This window comes from Calypte anna, chromosome 2 (assembly GCF_003957555.1).
Source record: "Calypte anna isolate BGI_N300 chromosome 2, bCalAnn1_v1.p, whole genome shotgun sequence".
Taxonomy (NCBI): Eukaryota; Metazoa; Chordata; class Aves; order Apodiformes; family Trochilidae; genus Calypte; species Calypte anna.
Window position 1 is genome coordinate 1423436 of NC_044245.1, and position 27959 is coordinate 1451394.

At 48.8% G+C, this 27959-nt stretch overlaps 1 protein-coding gene across 1 annotated transcript in view; it reads right to left on the bottom strand.

Annotated features, from left to right (window-relative positions):
- Positions 1 to 25748, bottom strand: part of PTH1R (parathyroid hormone 1 receptor) — a 128013-nt gene extending 102265 nt beyond the window's left edge. The window contains 1 exon segment of the mRNA XM_030445230.1: positions 25589 to 25748. Within this exon segment, the coding sequence (XP_030301090.1) occupies positions 25589 to 25663 (75 nt within the window). The 5' untranslated portion in view covers positions 25664 to 25748.
- Positions 25749 to 27959: the final 2211 nt, after the last annotated feature.

Genomic DNA, 27959 nt, shown 5'->3' on the forward strand with positions numbered 1-27959 from the left:
TGGCCAGCACCACCTGCTTCAGATGAAGGCAAACCAAATGTTGTGATATAAATGAACAGCCCTCCAGTGGAGGAAACTTCTTGGCCTTGCTTTGGAACAGTTCAGCTTATGTCCTGAAGCATCACAACACAGATGACTCCCCAAAAATGTGATTCATGATGGATATTAATGGTCCTTCTCCCCATTTTTATGCCCATACTTGAATCCTTCTCTACCTCTGCCCATAATGAAGTCTTACTGGAATGTTTTGCTTTTGAGGAAAGGCTGAGGGGTTCTGCAGCTTGGAGAAGAGGAGACTGAGGGGTGAGCTCATTAATATTTATAAATATGTAAGGGGTGAGTGCCAGGAGGATGGGGCCAGGCTCTTCTCATTGATTTCCAATGGTAGGACAAGGGGTGATGGGTGTAAGCTGGACCATAGGAGGTTCCACATAAATATAAGGAAAAACTTCTTTATTGTGAGGGTGAGGGAGCCCTGGCCCAGGTTACCCAGAGAAGTTGTGGAGTTTCCTTCTCTGGAGATATTCAACCCCCCTGGATGTGTTCTGTGTGCCCTGCCCTGGGTGATCCCACCAGCAGGGGGGTTGGACTTGATGATCTCTCAAGGTCCATCCCAACCCCTGGCATTCTGAGCTTCTGTGATTATGGACCTGAGTTCCACAAGGAAAATGCAACAGGGATATGAGGGCATTTGGCACATAAAAAAAACATGATGGAGGGATCTTTTAGACTAGACTAGACCAGATGAGTTCAGTTGGAAGCTTTTTCAACTAAAAGTGGCCAGAGGCACATTTCCTAATCTTCCAAAAGTATCACAGAGATTTTCATGAGAAACAAGAAGAGGCGGGAGGCAGTTCTGAAGAAAACAAACTGATACCCTGCACAACCTCAGCTTATCCTCCTCAGCTGACCAGGAGTCTGAAACAATATCCAGGAGCACTCAGATGCAGGGGGACAGGGAAGATTCTTATTTCAGAGCTGCTACTGAAACCACAAACCCGCCGTGCACAGTTCCCATCCTAATGATCTCTCGAATCCATTAACTGTGAGTCTTTCACCCCCCCTCCCCCTCTCATCCTGGGTTGTTTTGCAGCAAAGGCAATGAGAAGGCAGAAAGCTTCTCTGGCCTGACTCCATTTTTTAGAGAAACAAGGAGCCACGGGGGAACACCAGTCCCCAGCATCACCCATTTATCCCTTTCCCCCAACGTCCCCCCCAGATCATCCACTACTGGTGTAATAGAAAAATAAAATCCCAGACTGGTTTGGGCTGGAAGAGACCTGAAATAATATCTAGTTCCAAGCCCCCTGCCATGGTCAGGGACCCCTCCCCCAGCCCAGGGGGCTCCAAGCCCCATCCAACCTTCAACACTGCCAGGGATGGGGCAGCCACAGCTTCCTTGGGCAACCTGGGCACCCAGGGGCTCAGCACCCTCACCCCAAACAATTTCTCCCCCATCTCTAGCTTCAGTCTCCCATCTCCAAGTTTTAACCCCTTGCCCCTTGTCCTCTCCCTACCCCCCTGTGTCAGAACCCTGGTTCTGCTTGGATTGCACCCAAACCTTGCTCTGGGTGTGTGCAGCTACACCTGGTCAGATGGATCTCACCCTTGGCTGTCCCACCTCAACCTCCCTGGACCTGGGGAAAGGAGGGGAAGGTTTGAAGGAACATTCCCAAACCCTCCTGCACCATCCCTGGGAGAGGAATCCCAGAATCCCAGAGAGGTTTGGGTTGGGAGAGACCCTAAAGCTGACCCAGTGCCCCCCCTGCCATGGTCAGGGACCCCTCCCCCAGCCCAGGGGGCTCCAAGCCCCATCCAACCTTCAACACTGCCAGGGATGGGGCAGCCACAGCTTCCTTGGGCAACCTGGGCACCCAGGGGCTCAGCACCCTCACCCCAAACAATTTCTCCCTCCCTCCCTCCCTGCCCAAGATCTCCTCTCAATCTCCCCTCTCCCAGCTCCAAACCCTTCCCCCTCGCAGGCTCCCATCCCTCCAGGCCCTTGTCCCAAGTCCCTCCCCAGCTTTCCTGGAGCCCCTTCAGGCACTGGAAGGTGCTCTAAGGTCTCCCCATTGCAGCCTTCTCTTCTCCAGCCTCAACACCCCCAACTCTCTCAGCCCTGGGATCATCTTAGTGCCAAACACCTTTGAGGAGGAGCTGGCACAGCCAGAGTGTCTGTGAGATGCACATCTCTGCCTCGTGTTCTTCCCTCTGTTCTGAGGATCCTTTGCAACTGAAACCAAAGAAGCCCCATGTGAAACGAGACACCAGATTTGCACAATAGATTTTGAAGGGGGAGGACAGGAAGATGTTATTTCTGGCTGCTTGCCTACAGCAGAAGCAGCCACCACTCTGAAGCCAAGAGATCTGTGTCAGTGACTCTGACAGAAGGCCCAGCGTGGAGATTCGCATCAGCATTTGTGGGATAAACACATTTTGAGGCCACAGATCAAGAGCCTGTTGATGTGCTTCTTATCTTCATGCAGGCTGGCAGTGAAACACATCTCCCCTCTGAGGGACTGTGGCTCAGGGCCCAGAAATTGGGGTGTAAAGTTGTTTTGGTGATAACAACCCCCTCAGATTTCAGCAGGTACTAAGATGTTCTGAAAGCCAAACCTAAAGAAGGAAGCTGGACAAAGGACAGAAGAACCAAAAAAAGGGATGGGGCTTCTCAAAGTCACCCCAGGGTGATTGGCAGGGCCAGAAACAGCACACAGGTTATTTTGGTGCAGAGCCATCTCCATCCTTAGCCATGGAAAGGTTAAGCATCTAACCTAGCTTGTTGGTCAAGGTTTTTTCTATAGATGAGAAAAGAGGAGAAACCATCAGGAGATAGGTACCACCTTACAGCGGGTGAGAGCTGTGACTGACACACCAACCACAGGAAAAACCTCAAGAAATAATTTCTGAAGGGCTGGTTAAGGTGAGGTCAGCACACTCTCTGGGCTGGTGGTCCCATGGCCTGGACCACAACAGTCAGGGGCTGACAAGGTCTTGCCAAGTGATCCCTGTTTCTCCACGGAACCAGAGTAAACACTGGAATTTTTGGACTAAAGGTCAGAGGATTCAAGTCCTGGTGGTCTGAAGGAAAGGTTGGCAGCTAACTTGTCCCCAGAAATGGGGACACTGTCTGTTGAGCAGTGGCTTTTAATTTTTTTCTGTCATTTGGGAGCCTTTCACCACTTCTTGGTGGAGGTGTGGACCTTGTCTCCAGACTCCAGGCCTATCCATGATAGACTTTTTGATAGACTTTGAGAATTTTATCCACTTCACAAACCCTTCAGGGGTGTCCATCAACACCAATGAAGATGGAGACTCCAGAATTAAGACCAGGGAGATATGAAGGAGCAGGTTCTGATTCTGCTTCCAGATGTTTCTGAAGATCATGGAAAGCTATGGATTAGGCTGTGGTTTTACTGTACCAGCCACTCTTCAGCATTATATGAAAATGCAAAGAGATGGCAGGGACAGGGGCTGGCCATGATTTTCCCAGAAGTGATGTTTTCATCACTCAAGTGGATATTTTCTTTCTGGTCTTTGAAACGAGTGGGTTCATTTACAAACAGATAAATGGCTGGTTTCTGGCTTTTCAGTTTTTAGTTTCTTTCCCAAAAAAAGGATTTTTAAAAATTTCATTTAAAACACACCATTGGAGCCCAAAATTCTGGACAGAAAGGCAGGAGGAAAATTCTCAGCCTTGTTGCAGTCTTGAAGGGGTTTAGGTTGGTAAAAAGATCTTGCAGTATTAGAGCAACTGCAGGTTCTTAGCAGGAACTGAAACAATCCCCAAATTACTGCAGTATAATAATAGAATCATAGAATTTTCAGGGTTGGAAGGGAGCTTTAAGATCATCCAGGTCCAACCCTCCTGCCATGACCAGGGACACCTCCCACAGATCAGGTTGCTCAGAGCCCTCTCCATCCTGACCTTAAAATCTTCCAGGGATGGATGGGGCTTCCACCACCTCTCTGGGCAACCTGTGCCAGGCTCTCACCACCCTCATGGGGAAGAACTTCTTCCTGACATCCAATCTAAATCTCCCCTCCCCTAGTTTGGATCCATTCCCCCATGTCCTATCCCTCCCTGATATCCTAAAAAGTCCCTCCCCAGCTTTCCTGTAGCCCCTTCAGATCCTGGAAGGCCACACTAAGGTCTCCTTGGAGCCTTCTCCTCTCCAGACTGAACAACCCCAACTCTCTCAGTCTGTCTGAGATCTGCTCCAGCCCTCTGAGCATCCTCCTGGCCCTTCTCTGGACACTTCTCCAGCACCTCCAGGGCTTTCTTGGAACAGGGGCTCCAGAACTAGATGCAGAACTCCAGGTGGGGTCTCAAGAGAGCAGAGTAGAGGGAAAATCCCATAGACCAAACCCCACCAGAGATACCTGAGCTATCCTAGAGTAAATCTCTCTAGCTGCAGAGAGAGGCAGACTCTGCAACTGATCCACCCCCCCTCAGGTATCTGCATTTTCTCCACTGACCACAGAGAGGAAAATCCCAAACCTTGCTTTGCCAGAGGATTCCTGCTTTCAGTGGCAAGAAAGAAGGGGTCAAGAGCAAACTGATGCTCCCTTGGCTGCCAGCTCCTGCTCCTTGGCTCCCTGCTGCTCCTGTGCCAAATGTCTGCTGACATCTTGGACACCTTGGTGGCCTCCAGATGAATCCATCAAGGAAAATGAATCAAACCTCACTGCCTAGCAGGATGAACTCAACCTCTTTCCAGGCTCAGTGTTGTGCTGGGTGATTTGTCCCTGGACAGCAAAGCTCAGGTAGGAACCATGACATCTACCAGGAGTCAACAGGAATCTCCTGGCCAGGATGGCCAAGAGAAAGAAGGATGAAACTGGAGCAGAGCATCAAGCAGTCTCTGCCTCTACAAACTTCCAGCCCAAACACAGCCAGAGGAAACAGGAGCACTTGCAATGAAAGCAGCTTCCTCAGTCACCCCCTGAGAGATGCCCACGGAGCTTCTTGATATCACAAAATCAGGGATTATGGAATGGTTTGGGTTGGAAGGGACCTTAAAGCTCATCCAGTGGCACCCCTGCCATGGTCAGGGACCCCTCCCCCAGCCCAGGGGGCTCCAAGCCCCATCCAACCTTCAACACTGTCAGGGATGGGGCAGCCACAGCTTCCTTGGGCAACCTGGGCAACCAGGGGCTCAGCACCCTCAAATTCAAGACTTTCTCCCCCATCTCTAGCTTCTGTCTCCCATCTCCAGGTTTTAAACACTTGCCCCTTGTCCTCTCCCTACCCCCCTGTGTCAGAACCCTGGTTCTGCTTGGATTGCACCCAAACCTTGCTCTGGGTGTGTGCAGCTACACCTGGTCAGATGGATCTCACCCTTGGCTGTCCCACCTCAACTTCCCAGGACCTGGGAAAGGAGGGGAAGGTTTGAAGGACCATTCCCAAACCCTCCTGCACCATGGCTGGGAGAGGAATCCCAGAATCCCAGAGAGGTTTGGGTTGGAAGGGACCCTAAAGCTCATCCAGGGACCTTGTGAGGATCCTCAGATTTGGTTTGGGTTGGGAGAGACCTTAAAGCTGACCCAGTGCCCCCCCTGCCATGGTCAGGGACCCTTCCCCCAGCCCAGGGGGCTCCAAGCCCCATCCAACCTTCAACACTGCCAGGGATGGGGCAGCCACAGCTTCCTTGGGCAACCTGGGCAACCAGGGCCTCACCACCCTCAAATCCAAGAATTCCTTCCCCATCTCCAACCTCAATCTCCCCTTTCTCTCCAAGTTTTAGCCCATTTCCCTTGTCCTCTCCCTACCCCCCTGTGTCCAAAGCCCTCCCCCAGCTTTCTTGGAGCCCCTTCAGATATTGGAAGGTTGGAAGGGACCTTAAATCCCCCTCAGTGCCACTCCTGCCATGGCCAGAGACCCCTCCACCATCCCAGGTTTTTCCAAGCCCCATCCAACCTTCAGCACTGCCAGGGATGGGGCAGCCACAGTTTGTCTCAAGAAATCTCTGAATTTCCAGAGATCAATTTTATCTCTGGGGTTCTTACCTTGATTGTCTCTTTTAGACACACTAAAGATATTATTTTATTTTCTATTGTTTTAAATTCCTGCACAAAATGAAGGTTTTTGGTTTTTCCAAAGCTGCCTTTCCCACACCTAAATATTTAACCCTCAGCATCAAGATCTCCTAACTCTGAACACCACAAAAGACCAAACCATCCCCAAAGCACTGGACAAATGAAACCAATTTTCTTTTGAGGCATTTGCAGGAGAAAACCTGTTCATATGCAAACAGAGCAAAGGAAATGAATCCCCAGAAGATTAAAAAATTATTGTTTATTTGTTTTTTTTTTAATTTGCCCTGGCATTGTCCTCTACCACACACTGAATGTGAAAAATCATTTTTATGATCAGTAACTCCACAAACTCTTTTGAAATCTACTTTGTCAGCCCCTTCCAGAGGATGACTTGCTGGATAAATCAGGAAAAAAAAAAATTATTATTATTTTTCTTACTCATTTTCCTCTGCTCTTTAAGACCATGGCTAACCAACTGTGCATCAGAACTGTGAATTCTCCCTGTTTTATCTTTAAGATCTGGTTTTCTTCAAGTCTCACGTTCTGGAGTCGTGTGTTGAAGACCACAAAACACATATTTAAAATAAAAAAAAGTGTGTATCTGCCATGGCAGCAAAAAAAGAAGCTGGAGATGATTAACTCCAGAGTGCCAAAATGAGGAGACAAAGTATTTTTGTTTTAAAAGCTCATGGTTTTTTACAGCAATTGGCATAATTTTAGGAATATTTTCCACCTGTGATTATTCAAATGGGTGGCTAAGGCAGCAACTCTGCCTTCTACCTGCAACCTTCTTTCATAGAATCATAGAATTGGCTGGGTTGGAAGGGACCTCAGAGATCATCAAGTCCAACCCTTGATCCACTCCCCCCGTGGTTCCCAGCCCATGGCACTCAGTGCCACATCCAGGCTCTTTGGAAAGATCTCCAGACACGGAGAATCCACTACTTCCCTGGGCAGCCCATTCCAATGCCTGATCACCCTCTCCAGAAAGAAATTCTTTCTAATCTCCAACCTAAACCTCCCCTGGCACAACTTGAGACCCTGCCCTCTTGTCTTGCTGAGAGTTGCCTGGGAAAAGAGCCCAACCCCCCCCTGGCTCCAACCTCCTTTCAGGGAGTTGCAGAGAGTGATGAGGTCTCCCCTGAGCCTCCTCTTCTCCAGCCTCAACACCCCCAGCTCCCTCAGCCCTTCCTCACAGCAATTCTGCTGGATCCCTTCACAGCCTCCTTGCTCTTCTCTGGACCTGCTCCAGCACCTCAATCTCCTTCCTGAGGGGCTGAGGGGCCCAGAACTGAACACAGGACTCAAGGTGTGGCCTCCCCAGAGCTGAGCACAGGGGCAGAATCCCTTCCCTGGACCTGCTGGCCACGCTGTTCCTGAGCCAGCCCAGGATGCCATTGGCCTTCTTGGCCACCTGGGCACACTGCTGGCTCATGTTCAGCTTCCTGGCAATCCAGACTCCCAGGTCCCTTTCTGCCACTCTGTGCCCAGCCTGGAGCTCCCCATGGGGTTGTTGTGGCCAAAGTGCAGGACCCGGCACTTGGCCGTGTTGAACCTCATCCCCTTGGGATCAGCCCAACTCTCCAGTCTGTCCAGGTCCCTCTGCAGAGCCCTCCTGCCTTCCAGCTGATCCACACTCCCCCAGCTTGGTGTCATCTGTGAATTTGCTGATGATGGACTCAATCCCCTCATCTAAATCATCAATGAAGATATTGAACAGAACTGGGCCCAACACTGATCCCTGGGGGACACCACAGCCGCCATTTTGATGCAGCCCCGTTCAGCACCACTCTCTGGGCCCGGCCCTCCAGCCAGTTCCTAACCCAGCACAGGGTGCTCCTGTCCAAGCTGCTTTCTTTAAGTGGAAAAGAGATGTCCACCATACTGCAAAAAAAAAGGTTTTGTTGGGTTTTTTTCCTACAAGGCAGAGGGGAAAAGACTTGACAAGGTCAGTTGTTGGCATCCCCTGTCAAAATAAATTCAGAGCAGACAGGCTTCAGAGAAACCAGGAAGCCTCTGAGAACATCCTGCTGATGCCCTTAACCACAACTCCACAAACACAACGTTATTGTTGTAAAAAACCAGAGAGGGTGGCCCAAAGCCCACTGTGCTTAAAAGGTTACAAAAATAAGAGTACAGAAACAGGTAAAGAGCAGGAAAAGAAAAAAAGAGAAAAAAGGAGGAAGGGAAGGGAAGGGAAGGGAAGGGAAGGGAAGGGAAGGGAAGGGAAGGGAAGGGAAGGGAAGGGAAGGGAAGGGAAGGGAAGGCAAGGCAAGGAAAGGCAAAGAAAAGCAAGGCAAAAGGGAAGGGAAGGGAAGGGAAGGGAAGGGAAGGGAAGGGAAGGGAAGGGAAGGGAAGGGAAGGGAAGGGAAGGGAAGGGAAGGGAAGGGAAGGGAAGGGAAGGGAAGGGAAGGGAAGGGAAGAGGAGAAGAATGTCAGTGCCTGAAATCTGAAAAAATCCCTCACCAGCTTTCTGTAGAACCCCTTCAGATGCTGGAAGGCCACAAAAAAGTCTCCTGGGAGCCTCCTCTTCTCCAGGCTGAACAACCCCAATCCTTCAGCCTGGCTTCCCAGGGGGGTGCTCAGCCCTCTGAGCATTTGGGTGGCTCTGCTTTTGCAATCTCTCTCATTCTATGATTCCATCATTCTCTTGCCTGGTTGATGTAATAAATTTTCATGCTCTCACATCCCCACGTTTTTTGTTTTTTTTTTTTGCCAGTGGTGGTGGAAAGTATTGAGCTGCAAACTCCCTGCCCAGAGGATGCAAGAGGCAAAGCAGTGGCTCAGCAAGCAGGTTAGAAAGCAGTCAGATTTCTCCTCCTGTATCCCTGCAGGCAGAACAGCCAGGAAACCCACCCAGAAGGTTTCTTTCCTTCATTCTTTCAATTTAGTTATTTTTTTAAACCTCCTCTTCCCTTCTCTTTTCCTTTCTTTCCCCCCTCAGCAGCCCCTTCCCCTGTCCCTCCCAGCTCCATCCCTCCTGGAACCTCGCAGCTCCTCTCTTTCAGGATTGCTATTACAACTCCAGTGATGCTGAACCCTGCCAGCAAAGACCTCAAACCACAGGTATCTGACCCTATCCCAAGCCCCAGAACACTGCTTAATATCCCAATTCACAACCCCACAAGGTCTGCACCATCAATGGATGAGGTGGGACCACCACCCCCCAAGCACTCCCTGTTCTCTCCCCAGTCCTCCCTGCAGGGATCCAATCCTTTTTCTCAGGGAAAGGGGGGAAAAAGATCCATTCCAAAAAAAACCACCCCAGCAGCAGGAGCTGCCAGCAGTGGCCTGGAGCTGTGCATGGTCAGGGTGCTGGTACAACAAGGCCACCTCTGTCATTTCAGCACATTAAGCTCTCAGTGCTGTCCAGGCAGATCTGGAGCATGATGACGTTCAGTCCCTGCTCCAACCACTCAGCTCTGGCATCTCCCTAGTCTCCTCGTTTATTTTAATTTTTTTTTTTCTTTGCTCAGCATGGAGGGGAGACACCAGAGGGTTTGCTGTGCTGCTACCCTGGAGCTGAGGAGACCATGGGGTGAAGACACAGAGAAGAGAAAAACTGAGAATGTCTTGGTGGAAGATGGAGAAGAAAGGAGTTAAAATGGTCCTCAGAGTGAAAAATCCAGGCTATGACCCACATCAACTCTGGAGAACTTGGCAATAGGGCATCCATGGAGGGAGTAGTTAGCTTGTGGTGTTGGCAGAAGGTTGGACTGGAGGATCTTGGATGTCTCTTCCAACCTAAAACATTCTGGGATTTCTCTGGGGATGGAAGCATCCACCCCACTACCTGTCCTGGGGTCCTGGGTGATGGTGGGAGTCCTTGTTTTGGGGCTGTTGATGCCCCAAATGTGATGGTAGCAGGGTTTGAGCCAAGCACCCATGGGACAGGTCCTGCTGTAGTGTGGGATCCCTCTCATGGGACCACAAGCTCATCCTGCATGAGAAAATAAATCACCTGCATCCTTTCCACTCTCCCCTTTGACCATGCCCATATCCATAGGTTTATATATATTTTTTTCCCCAAAGTGGCATCACCCAAAGCACCTCCTACAGCCCATGGCATCGTGCCCAAGGATTATTTGGGATGATGCAGGCTGGGAAGAGCTACAGCAATGCCAGGGAGCATGCTGGCAGAAAACCAGCAGGAATTTCAGGACAACACTTCATCTCTGACCTATCTACTTTTTTTTCTTATTGGTAAAGGCCAAGCCCTGTCAGCTGGGAGCTTTTTTAAGCAGTGCCAAAGGCTGATCTGTCTTCTCTTGTCCATCCTTCTCCCTGGACTGGAGGAGCATCCCTGGTCCTCAGTGTTCCCTCCCCCTTGGACAGTTCAAAAAGAGCCTCTTGGCCCAGCAAAGGGGACTTGGGACAGGACATGTCCTCTCCCTGGATGCTGCCCTCTTCCAGGCTTCGAATGCCAACCCAAGACTTTAAGCTAGAGTCTTGCCCATCCCCAAAATGTTCTTATTTTCTTTCATCTCATGATCTGTCTTCCCCAGAAGCATCCTCTTTGTGTGCCAAGAAGAAGACACACAGTGCTGGGGGTCTAGGGGTCAAACAGCCTTCTTTTCCCACTCCATTCTGGTTTACATTGTCCTGAAGGCTTTTTGGGACACTCTGGCTTCCCAACCTGACACTTTTGGAAGCATGAACTACAGATCTTTTTTGCCTGGGCTACTTTCTCCAGGGTGTTAACTCTGAACCCTAAAAAGTTACTTCCCAATGGAATATTTCCATATTCTCCTGCTTTTTTCACCTCATTTTAGATGCCTGCTTTGAAAGCTGGGGGCTTAGGACCAGCAGCAGAGTAAGGAACAAGGATGCTATCGAGAGGCAAAGGTGAAAGGGATGAATAAGGAAATCCAGAAAAAAAGGGAAAGCTACTGCCCCACCACTGAGCCAACATACACGTGGATTTTCTGGAGGATTAAGTGTTGATTATGAAGGTTGATGTTGTCAGAGAAGAGAGCTGGGCACCAGACTGAGACAGGATTTGCATCTCCCCCCCTATGCAAAGCCCAGGGCCCCTCACCCATGGGTGCTCCCAGTCACAATGCTGGTGGTTGTAATGCAGCAGATTTGGCTCCACTGATTCCCCTCCATGGCAGCAGAACCAGGACAACTGGCAAGGATGGATGGGATACCCCTGGACCACCAGGGATCCACCTGGATTCTCTGCTCCTACTCCACCTCAGGCTCCTCTTCCACCCACCTCGTGGCATGGTACCCAGTTCAGCCTTTGGTTTGGACTTGGTTCTGCTAAGCTGGGTAACTGGGAGCCCTGCTCACCCCAGGAGGTGCTGAGTCAGGTCAGCCAAGCACATTGACCCTGACCAAGATGCTCTTTGTGTTGGCACAGAACCAAGGCTGGATCCTTACCCAGGTGCCAAACAAGGGCTGACTCTGTTCCATTCTCATCAGCTGGAGGGAACACTCTCCCATCCCCCTGCTCCTCCACAAACCTGACTCAGCTTTTGCTGCTGACAGGGTAAATGATGAGCACACAGTAGCTGTGATTTTTGCATGATTGCCTGATTTCCCCCTCCCAGCCCTACAGAAATAGGTGCAGGAGGCACTCCAAGCTCAGTTTGTCAGGCACAGGGACAGCATCAGTGACACCAAGGGTTGCAAGGGTAAAAGTCAAGTCTAAAATGGTCAAGTCTAAAAATTTGGGTAGGAGAGAAGAAAAAAAAACCCCAAAAAACAACAACTCTTGACTGCACTGTGTGCTTCAACCCCTGATGCTAAATTTGCTTACACCTCAGAGATAGATTCAGGCCTCACCATTTGGCATCCTTTGAGAAGGGACCCAAAATCCACAGCTGAACTCAGCCCTGTCCTGTGGTTTGAAAACTCCAGCCTGATGTTTATCCTCCTTCCCCACCACCACCAGAGCCAGAAACTTGAGCGACGCCCCCCCTTTACCCCCCCTCTCAGCTCCCTCCCCATCCCTCCTCAAATTGCTCTTGTTTTAATGCTTTCAAGAAGGAATTCCTTGCACAAGGCAGCCAGCCACAAAAGCAGCTACTGAAGCATGGCTGAACAGGGGGTTGGAGAAGCATCTGGAAACTGGGGGGCTTTGTCATCCCACCCAGATCTCTCAATTTGCAGAATTTTTTCCCCTTCCCAGTCTAAATGCAACCCAGGGCCAGGAGACTGGGACCAGCATGTGCCAGTTGGGTTTCTCCAGTTGACCTCCCAGCTCTCCCCTTGTTTCCCTGCAGTGATTCTGATTGGCATCAGATGAGACTTTCTTGGCCCTGATGAGTTCCCCAGGAGCATCACTGATCCAAGGCCAGCAGAAAGCTCTGGGGCCCTTGAGCTTTGTGGTTTCTCTGATGAGGTGAAGGCAAATCGCAGGGAAAATCAGATCCCAGGAATGAAACAAACAAAAAATCAAAAGCCAAAACAAACAAACAAAAACCCCAAAACAAAACAAAAAACCCCCCACCAACCCCCAACAAACATGCTTCATTGTGGTGGTGAAAGCCTGATGGAGAAACACCACTGATGGTAGGCAATGTGTTGGGAGTGAATCATGGAATCACAGAACACTTTGGGATGGAAATAATCTTAAATATTATCCAGTTCCAAGCCCCCTGCCATGGTCAGGGACCCCTCCCCCAGCCCAGGGGGCTCCAAGCCCCATCCAACCTTCAACACTGCCAGGGATGGGGCAGCCACAGCTTCCTTGGGCAACCTGGGCACCCAGGGGCTCAGCACCCTCAAATTCAAGAATTCCTTCCCCATCTCCAACCTCAATCTCCCCTTTCTCTCCAAGTTTTAGCCCATTTCCCTTGTCCTCTCCGTACCCCCCTGTGTCAGAACCCTGGTTCTGCTTGGATTGCACCCAAACCTTGCTCTGGGTGTGTGCAGCTACACCTGGTCAGATGGATCTCACCCTTGGCTGTCCCACCTCAACCTCCCAGGACCTGGGAAAGGAGGGGAAGGTTTGAAGGAACATTCCCAAACCCTCCTGCACCATCCCTGGGAGAGGAATCCCAGAATCCCAGAGAGCTTTGGGTTGGAAGGGACCTCAAAGTGACCCAGTACCCCCCTTGCATGGTCAGGGACCCTTCCCCTAGCCCAGGGGGCTCCAAGCCCCATCCAACCTTCAACATTGCCAGGGATGGGGCAGCCACAGCTTCCTTGGGCAACCTGGGCACCCAGGGGCTCAGCACCCTCAAATTAAGGAATTTCTTCCTCGTGTCCAGCCTAAATCTCCCCTCTTCCAGTTTAAAGCCATTTCCCCTTATTCTGTCACTCCAGGTCCTTGTCAAAAGTCCCTCCCTGGACAAATTGATCAACTCTCTGTCCTTTTCTCTCTGTGCAAGGGATGATAGTTCCCTACCACCTGCTGCTCCTTACAAAGTGCCTCAGCCCTTAATCCCCAGCAAATATGAGCCAGGATCTGCATCTCAGAGACTTTTCTGTTTAAACATTTAACTCTGCTAAGAAAAAAAAAAAAATTAAGTCCCAAGACAAGATTCGGGGAGAGAAGGTTTTGTAAGGACATTCAGTGACTTTCAAACCTGGCTGTTACAGCTGCAAGAGTTTTCTTCTTGCTCTCAGTGTGGCAAGACCAAGCAGCAGATAAAACTCTGAAATGCTTGGGGAGAGGGGAAGGGAGGCTGAAGCAAAGATAACATCAAGAAACCCTGATTAGCAAGGAGGCAGCCATGTGAAAAACGAGATAACCAGCCTGCCTTAGGTGCTGAGACAGCAACTCCTGGCTCCAGCCCTTGCTGCCCCAGACACTGATGTAGCAGAAGGTTGTTTTGTTTTGTTTTGTTTTTTCCAAGAGGCCATTTCTGCTTCCAATGAGCTGCCCTTGGCTGCTCCTCCAGGTTGTTACGGTAGGAAGAGTCAAAGCCACCTTTGGACTTGGAAGGGTCATTTGTTCTGCACTTTGGGAGGGTCAGAGACTCTCAGAGGGTCTGAGAGGGTCAGAGGGTCTGCACTTTGGCTGGGGTCAGAGGATGGGTTGTGTTGCTTTGTCCTGCCTGACTCAACACCTTCCTCAACTTGGATATATGGGCAATGCTTTGCCTTGACCATTTCACTGCCCCTGCAAGCAACGGAGCAGAAAAGAAGTGAGCAGGTACCAACTGGTTTGTGTTTCAGCTCGTCCAGGCAACTTCTGAGTTTTGGAAGTCTCCTTTTATGCCTCTAGTTCTAAATCATAAAATCAGAGCTTCATGGAATGGTTGGGGTTGGAAGGGAACTTAAACATCATCTGGTTTCACCCCTCCCAGGGACAGGGACACTTTCCTCTAGACCAGGGTGCTCCAAGTCCCATCCAACACTTCCAGGGATGGAGCAGCCACAGTTTCTCTGGACAACCTGTGCCAGGGTCTCACCACCCTCACAGTGAATGATTTATTTGTAATTTCTAATCTAAACCTACCCTTTCCAGTGTAAATACAATGCCTGGGCCCTCTCTTTGGTTCCTGAAGTCAAGTGGCACAGCACAGTTCATGTCTGGATTTATGGGCAATGCTTTGCCTTGACCATTTCACTGCCCCTGCAAGCAACGGAGTAGAAAAGAAGTGAGCAGGTAGCAACTGGTTTGTGTTTCAGCTCATCCAGGCAACTTCTGAGTTTTGGAAGTCTCCTTTTATGCCTCTATTTCTAAATCATAGAATCAGAGGTTCATGGAATGGTTGGAGTTGGAAAGGAACTTAAAAATCATCTGATTTCACCCCCCCAGCCCTGCCATGGACAGGGACACATCCTACAGGTTGCCAAGTGGCACAACACAGTTCATGTCTACAAACCTAAATTCATTTTTTCCCCCCCAAAAACCCCAAAGGTAGAGGCATATCCAGTACCCCTGACCTCTTATCCTACCCCATCACTTGGTACTCTCTGCAAGACTCATTTGCTCAGATAAAAAACTCTGCCAAGAAGTGGGCTATTGCTCAGATGGTGTTCAGAGGTAGCACGGAGCTCATGTTGAGCCTCGTGGCTCACAAAGAATCACAGAATCATAGAATTGGCTGGGTTGGAAGGGACCTCAGAGATCATCAAGTCCAACCCTTGATCCACTCCCCCCGTGGTTCCCAGCCCATGGCACTCAGTGCCACATCCAGGCTCTTTGGAAAGATCTCCAGACACGGAGAATCCACTACTTCCCTGGGCAGCCCATTCCAATGCCTGATCACCCTCTCCAGAAAGAAATTCTTTCTCATCTCCAACCTAAACCTCCCCTGGCACAACTTGAGACCCTTTGTGCCCTCTTGTCTTGCTGAGAGTTGCCTGGGAAAAGAGCCCAACCCCCCCCTGGCTCCAACCTCCTTTCAGGGAGTTGGAGAGAGTGATGAGGTCTCCCCTGAGCCTCCTCTTCTCCAGCCTCAACACCCCCGGCTCCCTCAGCCCCTCCTCACAGGAATTCTGCTGGATCCCTTCACAGCCTCCTTGCTCTTCTCTGGACCTGCTCCAGCACCTCAATCTCCTTCCTGAGCTGAGGGGCCCAGAACTGGACACAGGACTCAAGCTGTGGCCTCACCAGAGCTGAGCACAGGGGCAGAATCCCTTCCCTGGACCTGCTGGCCACGCTGTTCCTGAGCCAGCCCAGGATGCCATTGGCCTTCTTGGCCACCTGGGCACACTGCTGGCTCCTCTTCAGCTTCCTGGCAATCCAGACTCCCAGGTCCCTTTCTGCCTGGCTGCTCTCCAGCCACTCTGTCCCCAGCCTGTAGTGCTGCATGGGGTTGTTGTGGCCAAAGTGCAAATCACTCATTTGGTGCCAAGGAGCAGGAGGTACAACAGGGATGGGGTCTGAGGCTGTCAAAGGGAGGATTTGGGGGCTTTATATCAATTTAATATGACTGTAGAACCCCAGTGCCAGAACAAACCTGCAGCACTGCTGGTAGCTCATCCCTTCTTGTCCCCACCTCTGGGACCCAACGTGTGTCTTGGGGATCCATCCAAGCTTTTGTTGTGCTATTCACTGACCCAGCTACAAACCTTCTCCTACATTTTATTTTCTTTTTTTACTTTTTCCACTTTGGGTTAGTTTCGTGCAAGCTCAGTGAGTTGAAGCAGCTCATGGAAGGATGCACAGAGCCAGGAGAGAAGAAGGGAGATGGGAGAGGAATTCCAGTGCTGCTGAGATGCTTTCAACCAGGGATGCTGGAAGGGAGACAGGGAGAAGGGACAGAGAAATTCCCTTTTTACTTAGCTGGGCAAAGGGAAAAACACATGAAAATCAGAGAAGCCTCACAGAAGACTCCAGCAACTCAAGCATCACCTGGATGCTGTCAGGAAGGGTTGATGTCACAGGAGGATGATGACATGAGACACCAAAGCTGTCTGACCCAGCAGGTATTCTGCTGGCTGAGCTTCCCCCCCCTCAAGTATAATCTGTTTATTGCCACATCCTGCAAGGTGCAAGACAAAGATCAGCTTCAGGTCAGCAGCTCTTGCAGGGGCAGCTGAAGTTGGAGGGGCTGAGCTCACCAAATGAGGTTGTGACAGCAGAGTTGGTGCAGAGGGAGAGGGGAAATTCTCCCTCTGGGGGGAAAAACTCTTTGGTATGGCCTAATATTTAACACAGGCTGATGCTGTTGAGTTCTGCCTTTTGGTTAGGGTTGGTTACCTAAGGGATTCATTTTATTTGGTGGCTTTTTTTTGTTTGTTGGGGTTTTTTTGTTCCATTTGGTGTTGTAATGGTTCTAACTGAGAGCTGCTAAAATTCCACTTGCAGTAAGAGATAAGCAGACAGAGAAACCCCTCTACACTTGTCCTTTTGCACCCAAAATGGGTGGGGAATCCCTGCTGGCTTCTTCCTTTGATCTGAACAGTGTCAGAGAGTAAGGGGGTTTGGAGAGATCAGAGCTTAAGAAGCTGGGATGGTGTCAGAGAGCTGCACTGCCCAGGGAGGACCTAAATACACACCAGGAATCATCATCCCCCCCAACCCCAGGGCTGTGGGATGAGGATGGAGCTGCTGGGTAGGAGGAATTGAAGTCAGAAACACCTCTATACCTCTGCTTTCCCTTCTCCTGGTCTTCAAGCACAAAGAAAATTAATCTGGCTACCAAAGCTGAGGAGCTGGGTGTCCCCAGCCCTGTGGTGACAGGAGAAAAGATCACACAGAATCACAGAATCACCCCAGCTGGAAAAGACCTCCAGGATCACCATGTCCAGCTGTCAGCATCCCACCCAAATAAAATACACACAGCAGTATCTGTATCACCCACCAGAGTATATTCTGAAGTGTCCCATCTCATGGGTTTTAAACACCTCCAGGGATGGGGACTCCAGCACCTCCCTGGGCAGCCCATTCCAATCCCTGGCTGCTCTCTCAGGAAAGAAATCCTTCCTCAGATTTGCTCTAAACCTCCCCTGGTGCAACTTCAGCCCATTCCCTGGGCTCCTCTCATTGTTCCCTGGGGAGAAGAGCCCAGCACCCACCTCCCTACAACCTCCTCTCAGGGAGCTGCAGACAGCAAGAAGGTCTCCTCTCAGCCTCCTCTTCTCCAAACTCAACATTCCCAAGCCCCTCAGATTTGTTCTCCAGACCCTTCCCCACTTGCTTGCCCTTCTCTGAACTCCCTCCAGCCCCTCAATGTCCTTCTTGGAGTGAGGGGCCCAGAACTGAACACAGCCCAGGGGCACCATCCCTGCCCTTCTCCTGCTGGCCACACCATTCCTGATCCAAGCCAGGATGCTGGTGGCCTTTTTGGCCACTTGGGCACACTGCTGGCTCCTATCCAGCTGGGTACCAACTGGTACCAGAGTACCCAAGCTGCCTGGCAGGTAAGAGCTGTGGTTCAGGTGGTTCAGTGTCAGAAATCTGGGATAACTTTGCCAGCCAGGGGAGTGATTTCATCTGGATCTGACTGAGAGGCTGAGCAAAACAGAGGGAAAACCTCCAGGCAGCATCTTCCCAACCCCAGGACAGCCCCTGATCCACAGACCCAGCCCAGGATATAATGATGCCACGAGGCTCAGAGCTGGGGGGTGACTCTCAGCATCACAGCATCAGCTTTCAAAGGGACACAGGAGTTCAGGGGGTGGTGGCAGGGCCAGCAGCTGTCTCTGCTTGAGCTGTCTGGCTTGGGGTTACCCCTCACAGGGCCTGCAGACAAACCAGAATAATCCCACTGAGCTCAAAGCATCACTCTGGGGGGGTCTATTTTGAGGAGAAACCAAACAACAACTGCCTGGAGCTGGAAGATGTAACAGGGATTTCCTTCCCTCCAGCCTTGACCCCTCTGGATGCCCAGTTGCCCTCTTGCTTTTCCTCTTCCTGATGCAAACGAGCTCACCCCAAACCCAGACAAGTCAGACCTGCCAGCAGGCAGCTGAATTTTATTGATTTTATTTATTTTTATATCTTTGTTTATATATTATATTTATTTTTTTATATATTTTGTTTCTATATTTTATTTATTTATTCATTTTAGGATTTTTTTTTCGTCTGTTGTTTAGATTGCAGGAGATGAAATCCCAGCCCAATCCTTACCCTTCTTTGCTCTCTATTTTGCTGTTATGGATTTTATAGTCTGGGGATATCTGTTAATCTCAAAGTGCAATAACAAGAAAAAAAAAATCCTTTTTTTTTCAGAAATACCCAGGGGTGGGAAGGCTCCCCAGCATGTGGTGAAAAAAAAAATTAAGAAATTCAGGCTTTTTTCCCTGAATTTAGAGCTTGTCTTCATTTGATGAAGCGAGGCAGAGAGTTGGGATTTGTGGGATCTCTGGATGGGATTATTTTATTAATATTATTCTTTATGCTCTGGGTCACAGTCTGAGGTAGAATATGATTTTCTTTCCCTTGCAGCTACAGATAAATGAACCATAGAATGTTGTGGATTAGAAGGGACCTTAAAGCTCATCCCAGGTCCAACCTTATTAGGGGCCCTGCTTATAGGCCGCTCCTCAGCAAGCCTGGCGGGCCTGTTTGTACTCCCAGGATTAATTGACACAGATTATCAAGGGGAAATTATGATTATGGTTTATACCCTGTTTCCACCATTAAAAATAACAAGGGGTCAACGAATTGCACAATTAATACCCCTTCTGCAATTGATACAAGGTCTTTCTGCACCTACTACTCTGAGAGGTGGTAGAGGATTTGGATCTACTGGAGGACTTACTATGCTAACACTCGACCTGTCTAAAAGACCAAAACAGAAAGTCACCATTAAATTAGGTGACAAAAGTATTGTCAGGTGGGCACTGCTGGACACTGGCGCTGATTCCAGTATTATTTCACCACGCAAATGGCCTGAGGACTGGCCTCTCCAACCGTCCACCACAACTGTGACTGGCGTGGGAGGATATTCAATTGCAAGCCGTACTCCTATGTTAACAGTTGAAATAGATGGACAATCAGCAAATGCAGTTTTTTCTGTTGTGGAATTACCAGCTACAGTCCAGTGCCTGATTGGTCGAGATGTCTTGTCCCAACTTGGCATCATTCTCACTAATGAGCACCCTTTGGGGGTGTAGCCATTGCTGGTTGAAAAGCTTGTTGAAATCATGTCTTTTGTTAGTCCTTCTTATGTTATTAATTGTTATTGCTTTTAGTTGTGTATTCTCTTGGTTCAAATGGTTCTTAGTTAATTCCTCTGCTGCTTTTATTTTACAAAGTAAAAATGGGGGAATTGTGGAGAGATTTAGTATGGAGGCATGGCTCACAGAACGTGGCCATGCGACAGATGAGCAGAGACTGGTAAGAACTCATTATATCTAACAGAACCCAGTAATACCATGATCTTTGCAGACAAAGAGTCTGACTAAGCATTGATAAGAGCTTAGCAGGTCATAAGCACAGATGACAGTTTAGCAGGTCATAAGCATAGATGACAGCTTAGCAGGTCATAAGCATAGATGACAGTTTAACAGGTCATAAGCATGAACAGGAATATAGCAAGGTAAAAGATAAGAGGATGTCCACCATTGTTTTCAAGATGAAGTAACAGCTAACCAATGAATGAGCTCAGGCCCTGGAATATGCATCAGCTAATTACGGAGCATATAAAAGATCACGTCTGGAAAATAAAGTCGGAGACATATCCTCAAACACGTGTATGTGTCGTTTGTCCCCCGCCGTCCACGACACAACCTCCCACCAGCCCAACATCCTCCTGAAAAAGCTGTCAGCCCGCAGCTTGGACAGGAGCACCCTGTGCTGGGTTAGGAACTGGCTGGAGGGCCGGGCCCAGAGAGTGGTGCTGAACGGGGCTGCATCCAGTTGGCGGCCGGTCACTAGTGGTGTCCCCCAGGGATCAGTGTTGGGCCCAGTTCTGTTCAACATCTTCATTGATGATTTAGATGAGGGGATTGAGTCCATCATCAGCAAATTCGCAGACGACACTAAGCTGGGGGGGAGTGTTGATCAACTAGAAGGCAGGAGGGCTCTGCAGAGGGACCTGGACAGACTGGAGAGTTGGGATGATTCCAACGGGATGAGGTTTAACACGGCCAAGTGCCGGGTCCTGCACTTTGGCCACAACAACCCCATGCAGCGCTACAGGCTGGGCACAGAGTGGCTGGAGAGCAGCCAGGCAGAAAAGGACCTGGGAGTCTGGATCGACAAGAAGCTGAACATGAGCCAGCAGTGTGCCCAGGTGGCCAAGAAAGCCAATGGCATCCTGGCCTGTATCCGGAACAGCATTGCCAGCAGGTCCAAGGAAGTGATTCTGCCCCTGTACTCAGCCCTCGTGAGGCCACACCTTGAGTACTGTGTCCAGTTCTGGGCCCCCCAGTTCAGGAAGGATATCGAGGTCCTGGAGCAGGTCCAAAGGAGGGCAACCAGGCTGGTGAAGGGACTCGAGCATAGACCCTACGAGGAGAGGCTGAGAGAACTGGGGCTGTTCAGCCTAAAGAAGAAGCGGCTCAGGGGAGACCTCATCGCTCTCTACAACTCCCTGAAAGGAGGGTGTAGCCAGGTGGGGGTTGGGCTCTTTTACCAAACGACTTTCAACAAGACAAGAGGGCATGGACTTAAGTTGTGCCAGGGGAGGTTTAGTTTGGAGATTAGAAAGAATTTCTTTACGGAAAGAGTGATCCGTCATTGGAATGGACTGCCCGGTGAGGTGGTAGATTCTCCGTCCCTGGAGATATTTAAAAAAAGACTGGATGTGGCACTCAGTGCCATGGTCTAGCAACCGCAACGGTGGTTCAAGGGTTGGACTCGATGATCTCTGAGGTCCCTTCCAACCCAGCCAATTCTATGATTCTATGATTCTATGAACACTCAACTTTATCCAACTTCCATTGAATTTCAGATCCTTTCCTGATCCCTGAGGAGATGGAGCTGATCAGAGCAACACCAAGGAGATAACCAGCAACCAGCACATCTTTTAACCATCTGCTTTCTGCCTGAGCATGGGGTTTTTTGGATGGTTGGGACCTAAGAATTGCCCTGGTGTGATCCAGAAGAATTTTCCTGCTTTATTCCAGACCTTCCTGCTGGAGATTATCACCAGTGCTGGATGCAGTTCCCTTGGGAATAGGGGTTGGGACCCTTCTGCAATTGTTCCTGTCTCAGTTTATGGCAGCAAGAAAAGGTCCCAAATCCCCTCTTGACATCCCTGGAATTTCTGGGGATGTCCTAAAGCTTCTCTGCAAATCCAGAGGGAAACTTCAGCTCTTCCCAAGCAGCCTGGGAAGGGCCAGGGCTGGGGAAGAGCAAACAGAAAGGGGGCTGAGACCTTTGTGGCATCCCCCAAACATGAACAGAGGGACCCAGAACACTGCCAAAAAATAAGAAAAAACTAAAACCTCCCCCAGTAAAGTCTTGATCCAGTTTGTTACCCATTTCCTACCCCACATGGACTTGTTTCCTTGGATCACATTGAGCTCAGGCCTCTCCAGCCCCCTCAGGTTGATGCCTCTTTGCCAAAATGAAGAGGTTCTCACCCAAAACCCAGCAGAAGGCTGGTGGCTGTTTATTAATTTTTTTTTTCCTGTTCTTCTTATTATTCAGCAGAATATCTCCTCTAATATCTCCCCCCTGGGCTGGGAACTGCCAGAGAAGGGAATCAGCACCTTTTAGATAAAAAAAATACTGCCTGCATCCTAACTTCTCCTGTGCTCTCTTGATGTCAGACTCCACTTTTAAAGTTCCTTTTCCCAATATCTTCTTTCCAAACCCACCTCTGCAGAGCTGTCTGACTCAGGGCATCTTTGCTTCTCTCTCCCTTGGACCAAGAAGCAGAAATACCCCAAATTCCCCCTGCCAGATTCCAAGCAGAAAGGGCTCAAGCAACAAGGAAAATTCCCTTTGCCTCTGAAGGGGTTGTCAAGCAGGAATCATCCCAGGAAAAGGATGGAAGAGGACTTTAGGGATTGCCAAGGGAGCTGGAGGACAGCAGAGCTTCACCCAGTACTTTACCCCCCTGTAAATCCAGGGTCTGTCCCTCCCAACCTCCCCTAAGGAGCAGGGATGCTGATCCTGAGGGATTTTTCCTGCCCACAGGATCACAACCACACCACAAGGAGATGACAATTTCTACAGGGACACATCCAGCCCTGACAGGACCCACTCCCACAGCCTTTTTTCTGGGTGCTGGGTGTCCCCCCTTGGTTTACCCTTAACACAGGGACTTGTGTCCTGCCCCACAGTGACACAAATACTCAAAGGAACCACTTCCCACCCCTACTTTGCCTCCAAAATTGCCTTTTTTCAGCAGCTTTGCTGCCTGACAAAAGGACCAAGGGGAGCGACAGCCTCGGATTTGGGATGCATCCCATTCCACCCGGGCTCAGCATCACCAAACCCTCAGCTCCAAAGCCACCAAGCTGCAAAAAAAAAAAAAAAAAACAACACCAAAAAAACCCCAGCAACGAGGGCCACGAGTCCCAACATTCCCATCTCTCAGCCTCAACCAGAGGATTTGTGCCCTGAAGCTCTGAGAGGTCGGCTGCTTCAGCCTGCAGGAATCCTCCTGACTCCAAGCCCACAAAAGAGCTTTGCTTTTGCTCTGCTGGAGGAATGAAAGATCAGGTACCACTTTTAGCTCAGCCCAAAGCTTCCCCTGGAGCCTGGCTCTAAATTAAGTCTTTGCATCCCCATCTTTCTGCAGCTGCTTTCATTGATTTTTTTTTTTTTTTTTTTTCCTTGCTTGTTGCTTCTAGGAGAGAGGCACTTGGTCACTTCTCTTCATGGCAGCACAGAAAACACACTCAGAAAAAGGTCAACTGTATCCCTGACCCTCCTTACAGTGGACTAAAGAAGAAATCACCAAGCTGGAACATGCAGTCAATAGCAGAGAGTGTTTTCAAGTTCATCTACAAAACCCCAGTTAGCTTGGGAAAGAAATAACAGCCACAAATAAAATAAAATAAACAAAATAAAATAAAATAAAACAAAATAAAATAAAACAAAACAAAATAAAACAAAATAAAACAAAATAAAGTAGGCACCCTGCAAGCTGTTCCCTGCAAACTGCTGCAGAGTGGGATGCCACAGGGCTGACCCTTTTTTTTTCCAGCTTCAGCAGATGCCAGAAGGGACCCAGAACATCTCTGCAGCCCTCCAACTCTCAAGCCAACTTTTCAAACCTTCTGGCAGCTCCTTCAGCTGTCAAAAGTGGGGCTGAAAAGCAAGGGAAGGAGCTGAAACTTGTGCTTCAGCCTGGGCCTGGGGAAAGCCAAAGGAGTTTCTAGGGGCAGGACCCTAAATCAGGACAGGAGGGGACCTGGGTTTTGGAAGTGCAACTGAGCCAAAACTCTTATATCTGCTTCACTTAACTCTTCCTAGCTAATTTCCCTGTTTTCTCATCCCTCTGTGATTCTGGCAGAGCTATTTCTGATTTACACCCAAGTCCAACTCACCCTAAGTCAGCCACGAATCCCTGTCACCTCCCCAGCCTGGCCAGCAAGTCACTTGTGATGTTAAAGCAGCTGTTTTGATGGAAATCTAGGAGGTAAAACACCCTCTGGGAACACGAGGCAGCTTGGTTCACTATCTGCTTCTCTGCTTTTTTATTTTATTTTATTTTTTTTGGAGGTTCTGGGATGTACTGGGAGAGGGGAGCAAACTGGGGATGGGGCTGGAGATGCCCTGTGCAGCCTTCACCTCTCTTTTCTGGCTCCTGAAGTTTGGGAAACTGCAATCTAGGTGCTCCAAGAACCTAAATTTGCACTGGTACCAACAGAGACACCAAAGCCAGGTGGAATTTTGGTGCTGATTCCAGCTCCATCAGGGCTTTGGAGCTGGAGGGGTGGGGGTAGCAGGTGCTACCCTGAGAGGGAATGGTCCCAAAAGCAGATGCAGACATGGAGATGTGGATCTAACCCTAAAAAATAAACAGGAGACCTCAATCCTGAGTAAAAACTCAACAAATCTACAAGATTCCTCATTTTTCTTTGGGTTTTGAAAGGTGTCCTGTGCTCAGAACTGGACCAAGAGAAAGGATGGATTGCAGCAAGGGTTGTTTCTTCTTATTTATTGATGGGATCTTTCTCTCCAGCCCTCCACAATGTCCCAAGTTGTCCCTACCAGGGTCCTGCCTGATGATTCCTGGAGGATCAGAGAGGAGCTGGCTGGAATTAGGGGCAGGCTGAGCCCACTCAAACACCTCAACATCCCTCAGGGAAAGCAGACCCAGCTTTAGGTGATGCTCAGGGTCTTTCCTACACCAGAAGGCTCTGAAGAAATGGTCAGCAGTGATTCCAGGGATGGAGAAAGCAAAGCAAGCACCTCTCAAACCAGCAAATCCATCACTTGGTAAGGATCTGGAGCCTGATTCCAGCTGACATATCCCTTTCACTGCTGCAGGAAGGTTTTGGAGACCACTTGGGGTCTTGTAGGATCTCAGCCCCTTCCCCCATCACCACCACCAAGGGAGTATGGGCAGAATTCAGCCCTTTTTGCTCCTTCTGGGGAGATCTTTTCCCTGGGTGTTTGCAGGAACAGGTGAAAACAGTGCCAGGAAACCAAGGGTTAATACTACTTGTGTGCTCCTGAGTGTAAACTGTCTGCAAACCCTCAACTCTGAGCTCCTCTTCAGACTGAATCCCAAAGAGGAAAGCACCAGTTCACTGAGATCAGGCAGATTGGCAGATGAAGGAGATTAAATTCACATTAAATTGATCATTTGGGGGAGGCAGAGGGGGGGAGAAAAGAAAGAAAAAGTGGAGTAAAAATTGCTCTTTATCCATAGGCATATTTTAAATTATTCCCCCCAAAATCCTTTCCCCATCTCCCTGTCAAGCTGCACTCTGGAGGGGTTTAAAGTGATTTAAACTTCTTTTTTTTTTTTGGGGGGGGGGAAGGCACAGGGATTTTAAGTCCATTTGGTGGAAGCAACTCTCAAGACCCAAACTCCACACAGAATCTGCCAGTGAGATGAAAGTCAAGGGGGATGAAAAGAAAATAAAAAAAATACAAATAATAATAATAATAATAATAATAAAATAAGAAAATCTCAGTGCTCTGCCTTGATACAGTAAATTACTCATCAAGGAAACAGCCGTGCAGATCGTTCAAGAATGCAAAAGGGAAAGAAAAATAATAAAAAAAATAAACTAAAAAAGAGGGGGGGGGATGCGAGGGGGGGTGGGGAAAGGTTGAGGGACTCACCAGAGCGTAGACTGAACTCAGGACGGAGCAGCAGAGGATCAAACCCAGGCTGTGATAAACCAGATATGATCCCATATCCAAGAGGCTTCTTCCAGCATCCAAGCTCGCTCAGGGAAGTCGGAGGACGAGAGGTCTTCCAAGCTCTCCTCTTGCAGATGATTTCTCCTTCTCCTTCCCTCCCGCCCCCCCAACCCCCCACCCCCTCCAGAATTTCTGGTTGATTGTTTGTTTGTTTCCACACTTGGGGTTTTGGGTTTTTTTTATGGGTTTTCTTTTTTTTTTTTTCCCCCCCGACGGTGTTGTCGTTTTTTGTTTTTTTTTTTTCGCTTCGGTTTTTTCTTTTTTTTTTTTTGCTTTTTTTTTTTCTATCTTTCTTTAGCCAGAAAGGCACATGACAAGAAACCCCGGTCCTTTGCTTCTTTTTCTCATGGCTGGAGATCTGGGCAGCTCCCGAAATGAAGCCGAGGAGCCCATGTGAAGCCAAAGCAACTTCGTTCCCTTCAGAGCCGCAGCCCCTGGTGCTGTTTGTTTTCCGTGTGCATCTGTCTCGGAGCAGAAAAAATCACATCCATATGTCAAAACTCCTCTTCTGGTTCCTTTTTATGAGGCAGTGGGAAGTTCAAATCATTTCTTTGTCAAACGCAAACACACAGAAAGAGGGAGGGAGAAGGAGAGAGGGAGGGAGAAGGCGAGAGAGGGGTTGGAAGGGGTGGGAGATCCGAGAGGGTGGGGGAGGCTTTTAACCACTGCTTTATTTTTAGAGCCAGTAATTTTATCTTTTAGGTTTCGGAGGGGTTTAGAGGAAGAAAAAAAAAAAAAAAGCAGAAAGAAAGCAAGAAACCCCCCTTTTTTTTTTTTTTTTCTTTTTTTTTCGCATGCAAACAGATCGCGAAGTCGAAAGTGAAAAACAAACAATAAAAAAAAAGCGAAAACTTTGCGATATTTTCACTTCGCAATTACCTTTTTTTGCCAGCAGTTGTACTCTTGCAGAGGGGATTTCTTTGAATTTTTTTTTTTTTTTTGCCTTCTCTATCCCGGCGCTTTTCAGCTCCACAATAGGTTTATTCTGCCAGGCTTCCAGGTTGCAGGGTGTTTTAGTTACAAATCGGGATTTTTTTTTTTTTTTTTGCTTCTCTCGCCCTCTCTGTCTCAAAGGATCTGCAGTTTCAAAAAGCCGATTGAGTACGGCATGAAAAGCGTGGGGCTGAAAGATCGCTCCCCCCCCTTATCCCCCTCACCCCCCCTTTAAATCAGTTTTTTTTTTCTTTTTTTTCTTTTTTTTTTCTTTTCCCATTTTTTGGCAAAACCACTGCTGGCTCCTTGAAATTATTTTTATTATTATTTTAATTTTAATTTCTTTTTTTCTTTTTTTTTTACTCTTTTTTTTTAATTTATTTTTCCACTCCCGCACCCTCGTGGGCACCAACTCCTCCATCCCCTCCATACCCTTTGGAAAGCTGGGAAAGGGGAGGGGGAGGAAGGGATGGGGGGAGTCCCAAGGAACGAGGAGGGGGTTAAGGAACCGCTACCCCTTCCCGGAGCCCATCGCACCGCTGCTTCCTCCCGTCCTCCTCCTCCTCTTCCTTCTTCCTCGCTTGGATTTCAGCAGCTTTGCCGAGTTTTAAGGCAAGGTTATTACTCCCAGCTCAGCCGGGTGGGGATTTCATTCATAAAACGACCAGGAAAAAAAAAAAAAAAAAGAAAAAAAAAAAAGAAAAAAATAAAGAAAAATAAAAAATTAAAAAAAAAAGAAGAATAAAGAAACAAACAAAAAAAATAACCAACCTTCCACACCCCCCCAAGCCAAGCTGTTGGGGTTTTATTTAAAATCAGGCTCCAGCACCCATCTCCTCATCATCTTTAGGACGTGGGAGGAGAAATGAGGAGGGGAGGGGGCTAAAAAGTCCTGACAAGGATTCCCCACGCCAGCAAAACCCCCGGCTCTCTGCTGCGGGCTGATTCACTGGGAGAACTTTGGGAATAAAGTCATGGGATTGGGGTTTTTTTTGTTTGGTTGTTTGGGGTTTTTTTTTCCGGGTATACAGCGGCAAAGAAGGGAAAAAGAAAGGAATAATAAGGAAAAAAACTAAAATAAATCCAACCTCCTCTCTAGCTCTATCAGAGCAGACGGTAAAAACATCAAGTTTTCGCGGAGTGGAGCTGTGTGCATTTCTGGTTTGTTTTTTGGAGCGAAGGGGAAAAAAAAAAAAGGAGAGAGAGAGAAAAAAAAAAAAAAACCTCTACAGTCGGTTTGTTGCTTTTTTTTTTTTTTTTTTCACAGCCCTATGGCCGTGAATAGGTGCCTTCAGCTAATTTTATGAAAAGGGGCTCTTTCCAAGGCTAAGGTAGAGTAGGGCTTCCTGTAAGAGAG